Source organism: Zalophus californianus, chromosome 14, assembly GCF_009762305.2.
Source record: "Zalophus californianus isolate mZalCal1 chromosome 14, mZalCal1.pri.v2, whole genome shotgun sequence".
Lineage (NCBI taxonomy): Eukaryota > Metazoa > Chordata > Mammalia > Carnivora > Otariidae > Zalophus > Zalophus californianus.
The window spans coordinates 76863501-76876121 of record NC_045608.1 but is presented as its reverse complement, the minus strand read 5'-3'; the positions used below and the strand labels follow the sequence as shown (position 1 = coordinate 76876121).

The 12621-nt window shown below is 48.7% G+C and overlaps 1 protein-coding gene across 13 annotated transcripts in view; it reads right to left on the bottom strand.

The window, feature by feature from the left end:
- NEDD4L (NEDD4 like E3 ubiquitin protein ligase) overlaps positions 1-12621 on the bottom strand; it is a 327989-nt gene that overhangs the window by 3436 nt on the left and 311932 nt on the right. For all 13 annotated transcript variants that reach the window (XM_027575487.1, XM_027575481.1, XM_027575483.1 and 10 more), the window contains 6 exons: positions 8217-8290; positions 5706-5766; positions 4287-4346; positions 2716-2823; positions 1290-1386; positions 598-670 (listed from right to left, as the gene is read on the bottom strand). In XM_027575487.1, coding sequence (XP_027431288.1) covers positions 598-670; positions 1290-1386; positions 2716-2823; positions 4287-4346; positions 5706-5766; positions 8217-8290 — 473 coding nt within the window. The remainder of the gene's footprint in view (positions 1-597; positions 671-1289; positions 1387-2715; positions 2824-4286; positions 4347-5705; positions 5767-8216; positions 8291-12621) is intronic.

Below are 12621 nucleotides of genomic sequence, written 5' to 3'. Positions count from 1 at the left end.
CGTATTTACTCATTTGAGAGAGAGGGAGGAGGAGCAGGGGGAGATGGACAAGCAGACCCCCCGCTGAGTGCACAGCCTGATGCAGGGCTCGATCCCACGACCCTGTGATTATGACCGAAGCTGGAATCAAGAGTCCGACGCTGAACGGACTAACCAGCCAGGGGTCCCCATAAGAGACCTTTTAAAACAAAGTTTCTCCAGGGAATTTTATCCCATGTTCTGGGGATAAAAACCAACTTAAGGTTAGAATAAAAACCCAATCTGTCTTATAGAGTTTGAGAACAGTCATTTCCATGTCGAGTGAATACACAGTGAAATCTCTGCTTCCAGGAATGATGGGGTCTCGAGGAGGAACTCCCCCCAGCATGGCGGGGGGGGGGGGTTTAACCCTTTATGAGACAAACACACTGGGTCCATGCAGACCCTGATTTGAATTTTATCAGCATTACAACTTACATTTCATCGCCATCACTGGCACCTCGTACTCTGCTCTTCGTGGGCAGGCAACATAGCCTTCTGTGACCTCCAGCCCAGCATCAGCCCCAGCTAAGTATTTAAAGCCCTATTTATGGACAACTGTGTGTTTCTGACACTCACCATGTGTGAGCTCTGGGCAGTTTTTCAGGACTCCCCCATTGCTCTATTGTAAACAGCTGAGGACCATTGGAACCTAGACAAAAAGAGAAATAAATAAATGCCGAGCACCGTGGAGGCCGGCAGACAAGAAAGCTAAGGCGGGGCTTGGAGGAAGGGGAAGAAGGTGGGCGGGCGTGCTCAGCGAGAGCCGCACACCCCCTCCCTGGCTCCCGGGCGGTACTGCAGATCTGCCGGGGGAGAAGCAAGGGGCCCGCACAGCCTCAGGGGGCACGGACCGCGCATCACTTCGGACTGGAGGTGCGCCACGCTGAAGAGCACGCGGAGGTGCAGATAGGTACAGCCTTGCCGCCAAACCCCGCAAGCTTACACATAAAGCTCCTTTCGGGGGGAGGAATGAAGCGTGACCTTTACCACGCGGAGCGGAAAGAGTCTCCCTAACATCTCTACAGTAAGCACGGAGCAATTCTGTCTCCTGGAGGTACGGAGTCCTTCAAGATACCCCACAATGCAAAACAAGAAAAACAAAAAAGACCAACTGGTCTCTGTACAAACCCGAAAGCGCCCCTCCCCCCATCCCGCATGGGACCTGCAGGGGACACGCGCGCCCGGGGGGCCGAGCCTCGCCGGGCCACAGCGGACGCCTGGCTGCCAAGTTGCAGGACGAGCAGTGAGTCACACAGAGCCCCGCTCACCATAAAGTTCGGCGAAGCCGTTCATAGGTACTCGGGACGTCCCCGTGACAAACTGCAGTAACCGGATCCGCTTCTCGGCATCCATGAGCAGCACAGCCTAGGGACGGGGGCAGAAGGTGGTTAGAGCGTCGTGGGACACCAGGCACACGCTAACGCAGACACGCGGGACCCCACTATCAATGCCGCGGCGTCAGACCAAGACAGGTGACTGAAAATGGAGTCTTTTTTTTTTAACGGGCACCTGAATACCGCCTGTGTCATCTCAGAGAACGAGAGGGGTCACAATGTCTCTTTTTCTGCCACTAGGTCAAAAGAAATGAAATACAAACTCTTTGGTGGCACCGAGCTCATGTGTGTGTGGGTGAAGCGTGCCAGCACCCCCGGGCCAGTTACAGACATCCAGTGTTCGAGAAGCGCCGACACCAGGGAAACCCGGGTTACGGTGTGAGATTTCAGACTGTAGACAAATTCTCTAAAGAGAACGTTTTATTAGAAGAAAAACAGAGGCCAGGACAGGCCCCTACAATACCCTGTGCATGCTACACATCTGAATCAGGACAGGAACTGGGCAGACACGTGGACCAGGCTTTGAAGAGTCTGCTTTTAACATTTTCTCTCACCACTACTGCTGGCACTTGAAATAGTCTTTATAATAGAGATTTAGCAATTAAAACAAGTTATAGGAGTTCTTAGTTTTGTAAGTAAGCAATCAGCCCTTCCCCCCGGAATTGTTTTTTTAAAAAACGTCTTATTTATTTGAGAGAGAGAGAGAGAGAGAGAGAGAGAGAGAGAGAGAGAGAGAGAAGCAGGTTCCCCAGTCAGCAGGGAGCCCAATGCAGGGCTCCATCCCAGGACCCAGAGATCAGGACCTGAGCCGAAGGCAGAAGCTTAACCAAATGAGCCACCCAGGCGCCCTGAAATTGTTCTTTAGAAGGCAGTTTACGGTCTCTCCCTTGGACTCAACTCATTTCTATTTCACTTCTCTCCTAAGCTTAAGAGAAAGCAAACACTGGCCCTAAGACAGTAAATCACATTTCATTTGCATCTCTGACTGAAGGATGTAAAAATCAAAATGTCTGTTGGAATTAACCGATAAAATGGGGAAGTGATTTTTTTAACCAAAAACGGCATCTTGGAAAAGTCAGCCCCAAAGCACATTTTGCCCTGGGAGGCCTCCCATTCTTGGCCACACTCTGGCAGGGCCGGTTCGGGCTCCTGTACCTACTTCATCCTACTGTGGGTTTCTCAGGGAGCGCTGCTTTGCTCAGGTGGTTAAGGAAGGGCAAAGTGCTTTGATAAGGATCGACCCGAGGCAGGGACAGCTCTCCACTAGAGTTACGGAAAAAGAGCAGGGAGGGCTGCTTTCTGCCCCCAGGGGTCCGACCGACCCTGAGGAGCCGGACCACCCAGGCAGCCATGGCCTTACCTTCCAGAACCACTGAATGACAGGGTGGTTTGGGCAGTAGCCATTCTTGTAAATAGAATGCTGCCTCCAGTCGTTCACATCCACATCGCCAAGGCCGCACATCAGCAACTAGGAGGGAGATTGAGTAAATGTGAGTGGGGCCCACGTGAGCGCTGCATAAATCACCCATGGAGGAATGGCCTTTTCTCAATGCCAGCATCTTGTCGTCTGCAAAGCAGGTAAGCTGGCAACTCTTAAAGATGCATGACGGGGACATCGCTTTCCTGCCCCTTCCGCTCACAGAGGCAGGGCAGGTAAGGAGGGGGACCCAGTTCCAACGCGTGTTCAGGCCATGGCCTTTTGTGGTGGAAACGCCACTCCACGTCTGTCTCTGGCCCACGCCTCCAACGTGGGCCCGGGGCTCAGATTTTCTTGCGTTCCCTTTACAGCTGCCCGTTACTCCGGCTGTTTGCCCTTCTGAGACCCTGTGTGTCTCCGGATGTGAAATGTCTCCCGAACCCCAGGGGAATCAGTGCTTTATGGCAGCCGGAGCACCTCTCTGCCAGCTCGCTGACCAGAGGTACATGGATGCAGACCTGCATGAATGCAGTGACTGGGCCTGCGATGGAGTCTGAGGCGGCTCCTGCTACCTAACCCCCAAGCAGGGAAGGAGTGCTCAGGGAAAAGTGAGCATGATATTCCTGCAGAGGCACCAAAGAAAAATGGAAGGAGAACCAAACCAGAAGCCGGAGAATAGATCCTAGGCCTGACTGTGCCCAAACCTTGTTGGGTAAACCCGGAAGGTCCTTAACTGCTGCCCCCACCTGTTTCCCCACTTATAAAACAAAGGGCTCACACTATAGGATTTTGACGACATCTGTCTTGAAGTTGCTATTTCAAGAAGGAAGAACAGAAGGCTAGTCTGCGAGACATGCTTCATCAGATACGTGGCCTGGACAAATGGGTGACAAGTTCTCCAGATACAGCCTCCTCCTCCTATTTCTCAGCACAACACAGGGTGAGAGATCCCTGTGCTTTTTAAGTCGCTGGTTTTCCTCCAGGTCAACACAAAGAAGTTGAAGCAATACAATATCAACTGCCTCCTGCTACTACCTTGTTGTCTTCTGAAGTTCTTCTTTATGCAATATAAACCAGGTCAAGTTCACAGAGACATCTGTTCCACAGCCCCTGCTGCTCACGTCCTGGCCAAGGTCACATGACTATCACTGTGTGCGGAGGAGGTGCAGGATCTCAGCCAGCCCAACCTCGTGAGCAGCACGCTGCCGCCCCAACTGGCTGTCCCAACCATGACTCTATCAGAAGCAATTTTCCTTACCTGGTGCACCTGGCCATGAACCCAACCCAGCTCGGTGGGCCTCTACTTGTCTGGTGTGTCCCAGAACTACCCTCTCCTGGGTGAGGAATCTACAGCTGACTACTTCCACTATTCCCTACTTGAACATCGACAAACGCACCCCGTAAGAGACAGAGTAGAATCCACCCCAGCTTACTCCCTAGGACATCATGGGCCAGAGAATAAAAAAATACCATTTAGGAATATCTAACTTTAAGGAAATGTTCAAAATACAAACCTCCAGCTCATTTTCATCAAAAATTTTAATCAAATCAATAGGAAGCAGTTCTGTGAATCCCTGGAGGAAAAAAAAAAAAAAGTCACCCTAAATATCTTTTTCCTTGAGACAAATTTTACAGAGAAAACAGCCAGGAAAAAACACATTTTTTTGCTGATTTATAGATCAGCGATGGTATCCCTTAACTGTAGTTCTAGTAAAAACAGCATAGTCCCAATGTAGAAATTTAGAAAAGGAGGAGAATCTAGAAGGTTCGGTATTTGAGCAATTTCAGAAGCCCTTTGAAAATATGGGTTACTGTAGGCAGGCAAATTCCAAAAGCCTTTTATGACATAGCTGTGAGTCAGTATGTCCTAGAACGCATGAGCCACGAATGTGCAAGAGAATATATTTAAAAATAAGGTACTGAAGGCACAGAGATGGACTACCTAAGGAGATGGTGTGATCCCGGGGAGGAGAGAGGGACGCAGAGACCCCGCTCTAGTTCCCGCGTTAACACTGACCACCGGACTGCTCCGGTGAGATGCTCCATGCCGCTCCATGCCGCGGGGCCTCGCAGGTGTCTGGTTTCTGAATGTGGGATCACCTGGGGCGGGGCCAGGACCAAGCCTCCTGGGTTTCTTATGTAAATGAAGTATGAAACCTGCTGTCCTCCTGTAGGTCTAACTCACATTTTATGCCCCAAGTCCCTGAATTTTTTGAGTGTTCTGCTGGGCTTGGGGCTTTACCGCAGGTGACTGAGCTGGGGCAAGCTGAGGAGAGTGTTGCCCAGTGAGAACTCTGCATTGGTTAAGTGGGAATTTATAATGTGCACTTGGGGCTTGTTCCTACCTTCTCTTTACATAACTAAACCTGTTAATCAAGACTTAAAAAGGAGTTTCACTTTTGGTTAGAGTGAACCATTTCTTAAAGAAGATTTTACTTATTTATTTCAGAGAAAGAAAATGAGCAGGGAGAGGGGCAGAGGGAGAAGCAGACTCCCAGCTGAGCAGGGAGCCCGACATGGGGCTCGATCCCAGGACCCTGAGATCATGACCTAAGCCGAAGGCAGACGCTTAACTGAGTCATCCAGGTGCCCCCAAACTGAACCCTCTATAAAATGAGGAATCCCGCCACCCTCTGCTAGGGGCCTGGGAGCGTCGCTGACATTAAATATTTGGATCTGAGGAGTGGCTGCTTCACCCTCCAAGAGGAAGAAGTTGGCACAACAGGTCGGTGTTAAGACAAAAACCCAGCCGAAGACAATGTGTTTTGCATGCACCTGTGTGGAAGTGGAGTCTGCGAAGGATTCGAGGAGAACCAGAGCAAGAGAACATGAGATGAAAGAAAGGGTGGCTGACTGCTCCGGGCCACCAGCGCCCCCACCCCCAGGACCAGAGCCCTCCTCTCTCAACCCAGGACTGAGGGCGCACAACTTACCTCCAAGAAGGCATTCATTTGCTTCTGGACCCTGTTCACAAACCTCCACTGGATGACCAAGCTGCGGGAGAAACGGAAGAGTAGTGAACCACCCTCGTCACCGCGAGCCCCATTTGCTTCCTCACACCTTCTCACCCGGGGAGGGGAGAGCAGAGGAACCCCCGCCGTGGCGAACAGGGAGGGTGTAGAACCGTGGCACGCTTGATTCAGTAATGCTTTCAGGAGTAGCTGGGAAACCTAAACCCAGAGATAATTTATTCCCCTCTAATCAAGTCTTAGTTTAGCAAAGTTGCCTACCGATAGGACTACCCGGACAGAGAGAGAAAAAAACGGTCGTGGAGTGCGAACATAGAGGTGCATCATGCATGCATGCACACGCAAACTCATGCATATACACACCGACCTCTGCAACATGTACATAGGTTTTTTTTCCTCCTTTTTTGAAGATTTCATTTAGGTATTTGAGAGAGAGAACAAGCAGAGGGGAGAGGCAGAGGGAGAAAGAGAAGCGGGACATGGGACTCGATTCCAGGGACCCTGAGATCATGACCTGAGCCGAAGGCAGACGCCCAACTGACTGAGCCACCCAGGCGCCCCTAAACATGTACATATATTTTTAAAAGGAGTATCTAGTACAACATTTTGTGATACATTTCACTCTAGCGTCCAGTATACTGTTTTCAATGACACATAACTTACCAGCAAAATGATTTATGCTAATCCTTTAATACCAAAATTTGGAGAATTAATGATAAGACCTCTTTAACAGAAACCATTTTCTCTGTGACGATGTTTAGGGCACAGCAGAATCTAATGCTAGGTGAATCCATGCTGGACTCCAGCTAAAGCATTTTGTCGCGAAATAGCACGAAGCCCTCCATAAAGGGCTCTCCCTGCGAGGTGCCACCATGGCAACGGCCCTCCAGGCCCAGCCCCTCTGCACATGCCCTGCTCAGCCGCCTAAGGCTTCACCGCACTGCTCAACCATCAGCCCCAGAGCCTTCTTGCACCCCAGGGGCACCCGTGTGCCGGGGGATCGGGTGGAGATTTTCACCCTCCCTTCTTTTCCAGTGAAGCCACCTGCAACTCTGTCCAAGCCCACCCCCCAGCAAACTTGAAACCTAAAAGAATTAACGGCAAAGGATGATATACCACATGTATCAAATGTCCAAACACTCAGACTTCAGACCCTAATCCCCCTCAGGATTTAAAAATCCATTCAAAGCCTATACTTTCAAAATGAAGACCATGGCATCTGCCGAGGTGGCGTCCAACCTGCTGAGATTGTCCAAATTCAGAACAAGTGTGCCAATTAATGTGAACAGGTAAGAACTGTAGTATCTTATTTCTAGGTGGGTTTTTTTTTTTTTGTTTGTTTTGTTTTGTTTTTTTAAGCACAGCAAGCTTTTAACTTGTGAGGATGGGCGGGGAGAGGGCAAGTCTGCTATGCATGCTTTGTCAGAGTCTCTAGGTAGAGGCTCCAACACTCTCCATTTCTCCCTAATTAGGAAGGATGGGTTTTTCTTTGTAGAGGACACTAAAAGATGCCAAGACTCTAGGCCAATTCTTCAAATTCAAGTCTTCTGACCAATTATGTTGAGCAGGGAGGAGGGAACCAATTTGTTGAATGCAGACACTGGGACCCGGGCACCAAACACCACTGTGCCAACCCCATCCCTGCACTGGGGCTAGAGAGGGAGATCCCAGACTTGTGTGCTTGAAGCGCATATACACACCAAAGAGGAAATCGTGTAATGTGCCCGACAGACAAAGGCCTTCTGGCTAGCATAAATGCCCTAGGATTGCTTAACAGTTGGATTTCCAAAGGACTAAACATTTTGTTCCACCACCGAGGCTAAGATTGGGTTAAGAAAATTGTAAATATCAGAAATAATTCACTGTGTTTGCATATGTGGATTTTCTTAACCATTTTAACAATTTTCTTACATTTTCATTATGGAAGAGAAGTCACGAGAGAGAGGAAATATTTTATTTCTGGTTGTTCCTTATTTTACCCCACTGGTTGTTTTTTTTTTAAATTTATTATTTTTAAAAATTTTTTATTGTTATGTTAATCACCATATATTACATCATTAGTTTTTGATGTAGTGTTCCATGATTCATTCATTGTTTGTGCATAACACCCAGTGCTCCATGCAGAATGTGCCCTCTTTAATACCCATCACCATACCCCACTGGTTGTTGACACTATGTTCCAACACTGCAAATCTCAATTTTAGACTACACATCACATCCTCCAAAAGCATGTCCGCCATATTACTCAATACTGTACACTTTTTTCTCCTTTTATGACTCCCTCATAAGGCAGCTCACTGAAGTCATGATACAAGGCCCAACTTCCCATCTTATAGTTTGACTTCCTATTAGCCCAAGCCAGAAAGGAACTCGTATTACTGAAAGTGTGTCCACAACAGGCACGAGCTGTTTTCGAAAGGGACATCAACCAGCTTGTTCAATTTAATAAAAGGTTGTAAATCTGTGTATACGTACTCAATATATTCCCTCTTGTTTTCATTTGTCACCATTATTTCTGACCCATTGGGCTTCAGATCCACTTGATAGGTCTGTAATTGCAAAGATAACACAACAATCACCATCATGAAGTTACTGTGCACATTAGCGAGTACTAATGTCTTTCACTAAACAAGATAAGCAACATTCATTCAGAAAGACTTTCCAGCAGATGGGCTCTGAGTGTAAGAGAATATCTAACGAGGCTTTTAAACTTTTGAGATGTTACACATTTAAAGAGGTTATCAAAGGTGAATTATTTTGAGGTTATTTATGAGTTTTAATTATTCTTCATACATTACAAACAATGGAGAAGAACACTATTTTGTCACCTACTCATTTATCAGGAACTTAATTACGTGTAACAGAAAAGACAGGGTACGCTCATCAAGACTACCAAGATCCAAATTTTAATGCATTTTCCGAAAATCAGATTTTATAGTCATAAAAAAAGACGCATGGAATTTCTTTCAAAAAGGGGAAACATAGGGACTTTTAAATAAAAAAAAAAAAAGGGCAGCTTAAGAAGCAAGGCTGAGGGATGGATTTACCTGCTGTTCTGAGAACCCTGGCTTTCTATGTGCATCCGGACACCTCCTTGCTTACTGCCTGGACCAGCTCCCTCCCGCAGGGCCACCCAGCACTGTAAGAGCAAAGCTGCTGAATGCCAGCATGGCCTTGTTCTGTGCCTCTGGCCAGCCCTAACTCAACATCATGCCGTAGAAAGCAATAACTAGCAGAAAGCAAGGGACGGAGAGACTTAAAAAAAAAATAATAATAATAAAGTTTACTCTCATAGAAATTTTAATAGAAAAATTACCACCCACAAGTCTCCTATTCAAAGACAGCCACATCAATATTCTGCTGGGATCCCTTTCCTCTTTTCTATGCAGAACTGGCTATTTCAGAGAGTGAGGGTTTTCCAGAGTAAGTCTGTGGGTCACATCCATCATGAGGGAGAAGAGATTTGGAGCGGCGATGAAATCTGCTGCTCAGGCAGGGGTCCACCGTCAGCGATGCCTCACCTGCCCAGGACAGACGGAGCCTCTGTGACCCAGACGCGCAGCCCCTGTCCGCCTCCCAACGGTCTCCCGATTATGTGCGGGATCGCTGCTCCAGTTCGGGGTTTTCAGTCAAAGCACGCTGGTCATCTAATCCTTTTACGTTTCCTTCTTTCTCCTCTTCCTCTTACTCAGGGAGGGAGCTGGTGTTTCCACCCCATGACTGAACTCCACGCTCTACGATGTCACTGCAACTCTTTACCGTCTGCGATGTGGGTTTCAATGTTACCGTATTCTTAAGTTTTCTTCGAGCCCCTCCTTCCTGCCTGTTTCCCCCTTCTCCGTGGCTGTCCTCCCATCTGCCTGGCTCTCCCTGCGACTGCCTGCCCGGCCTCAAGGGGCCTTGGCAATCCTCAACAATGGTGGACACTTATGCTTAACGTGTGAGGTGGCGACGTTTCTTAGAATAGAACCAACCGTATTCATTTATACTGCTGCATTTTTAAATAAGATCCTCGTGGTTTTTCCTTTTCTCCCCCAAAGATGATCGTGCTGCTGTTCCCTTTCAGTAATGGGAGTTTCTCCGTCAGATCCACACCAAACAAGTTAATAAATCCAAGCCCAGTTCTCGGTACTGAGAGGTCTTCAGCACAGTTCAGCAACACTAAGAATTTTTTCCAGGAGCTGCAATTTCCAGAGAGCTCTGGAATGAGAAGATTGACCTCAGAGAGAGAGCGTGGGGAGGGGCAAGGAGAAAAACACCTCTGGTGCCTCCAAAACCCAACACCCAGTGAAAAAGAGGCGGCAGCCCGCACTGACTGCAGAGAAACCATTCTTCCCTACGCTGTTGGCAGGGGGTCGAACAGCTTCAACCTTTTGGGAAGGTAATTTGGCAAGAGGCATCAAATTTCAATGTGCACAGCATCCCTTGTCATAGTACCTTCTCTTCTAGAATTTGTACCAAGGGAAACTGGCTAGATCGACAAAATGTACATTCCAAGATTATAATCATCATGCTGCCTATATAGCAAAACCACAAACTAGCCTGCATGCCTAGCAATGGGACATGGTTAGAAAAGATCCGGTCTAAGACATGGAATTCAGTGTAGCCATTTAAAATAGATGACCTCGACACTTCCTGCCATGGAAAGGCAGCTGGGATGTATTAAGTTAGAAGTGTATGTATCGTACGAGTTCATTCTGTAAAAATAAAAAATCTTGTTTGCATGTGATCACAAAGAATAATTCTGGAAGACAGAAATCAAAATTTTAATCGTGAATTTTCTCTAGGCAGTAGGAGCTACGGATGATTTTTGTTGTACTGGCTTTATGTTTATTACTTACTAGTATTTTGTAATCAGATAAACAAATACCATCGTTTTTGAAGGAAAAAAGGGACCATGCTGTCTGTGTTACAGCAGCAGGTTAAGCAAGAGTCAGTCTGTGGGCAGCCGTCTGGTTCTGTGGGTGACTGACTGCGGGTCCCTCGGGGAGGCGGTGCTGGGGGCTCACGAGCAGGCAGAGAAGGCTGGTTTCCAGCTCTTGCTCCCAGAGCCTGACCATCCGTGTCTCTCAGTTCAGTCCAGTTCTCTCCTGCTTGGGCTCCTCACCGACAACACCTGAGTGGGAAGCAGTGGGGGCTCTTCCAATCCCACGTTTTCAACTGGCTGCCAAGGGCCAGGCACAGCCCGCTTCCTGTGGTCCGGGTGCAGGGTTAGGCTCGTCACAGGGGAAATCACGGACCGGTCCCCACGAGGCAGGTGCCACTGCCCCCATTTCCTCGCCGAGAGGGAGACTCAGCAGAAGTGGAGAGTGGCTTCCTCCCACCCCACCGTCTCCCCACCAACCTGAATACATACTTCCTCTGTGTGAACACCTGCATCTGGGCCAGTGTCATCATTGTCTTGTGTCTGAACTCAAGGACCCGGGATGAACAACACTAACATGGCGCCTGCACACAGGAGGCGCTCCGTATGTGCTTCTGGAAAAATCCCTATTCTAAGTCTACTGGCCTGAGTACAAAGTTACCCCTCTTCATAAAGACTGTATGTTAGATCAGAGGAACCTCCGAGGAGATGGGACTCATACATCCAGACCCTCTGCCTTGGCAGGTTAAAGCTCTGGATTCACACACATCCCCCAGATCGTTCAACGATGCCTTACGTCGAATGTCCGAGAAGTCTGCTGAGAAACTGTGTGGATCCTATTGAGTTGAGTGGGACTTGGGCAGAGCCAGGTTCGCCTGCCTGGGGCCCCATGCTTGGGCACGCTGCTCACTGCTGGGCGAACACCCACCTGCTGACAGGACATGTGCCCCACGAACCCTGCGGGATGAGCCTCAGGGTCCAGGCAGACAGGAAAGCGAGCCACGGGGCCAAGGCATCTGAGTCAACCGCCCTTCTACCTTCTTCACGTTTCCTACAGGTGTCATCTGGCTAGCTCCCTGACCTGGTCTTTGAGGAGCCCGAGCCTCTGCCCCGCCCTGCCCACCTGGAGCCACCCCCACATTAGGCTCTTGGTCTGGTTCTTCCCAGCTTTGGCCAGGATCTTGCCCCCTGTCTGTTGCTCACCTTTCCTCCTAGATCCAGTTTCTGCCTTTTACTCATTTTCTTCCCCTATGTAGTTTCTCGGCCTTTTTTTTCATTGTTGCCCCTTAAGAGCCCTTTCAGACCCCCTCTCCTGCCCCTCCCCTTTCTTCCCATTAAATCTTCATAAACAGATCTATCCTAATCCCGAGGCACATCCTGTGGCCTTTTGGGAGCGCCACAAGCCACCGTGAATAGCTCAGACTTTTTTGTTCTCCAAGAACTAGTTTTTACCCCCTTGGGGGTGATGTCACCCCAGTTCAGAATGTATGCCTTCACCTAACTTATGCCTGGTCCTGAAGAATTTTCCTGCAGGTTGCTGCCCAGGCTCGTAAGAGTCCACACTTCTAGTCTTCAAAACAACCCGATCAGATGCGAAGTTGCTGAACCGGCAATAAAGAATCTCTACTTATTACAGCTCTGAAAGAGAACCTGCTCCTGTGGGTGTGGGTGCGCACGTGCGCCCCAGTGCACACTTTATTCTTGCTGCTCGGCAAAGGACGACTGTTCACATGCTGAAATCTGTTCATCCGAGACATTCACAGGAGGCCCCAGAAACCTGCGGCTCCAAATTCTCACCAACCAGAAAGAAAACACTGCACAATAATGACCACAGCCTGAGTTTCTTTCCTTGAAATGACAGCTACCACCCAACTTCACAGCTTGATGTTTCCAGTTGCGGAATGAAAAACAAAAACAAAAACCAAAAACAAAAACAAAAAAACCCTGCTAGCTAATAGCCCCTTGGAAGGCCGGCTGCACCTACGGTCCATGTGTGTGGTGCCTTCACGCCATTGA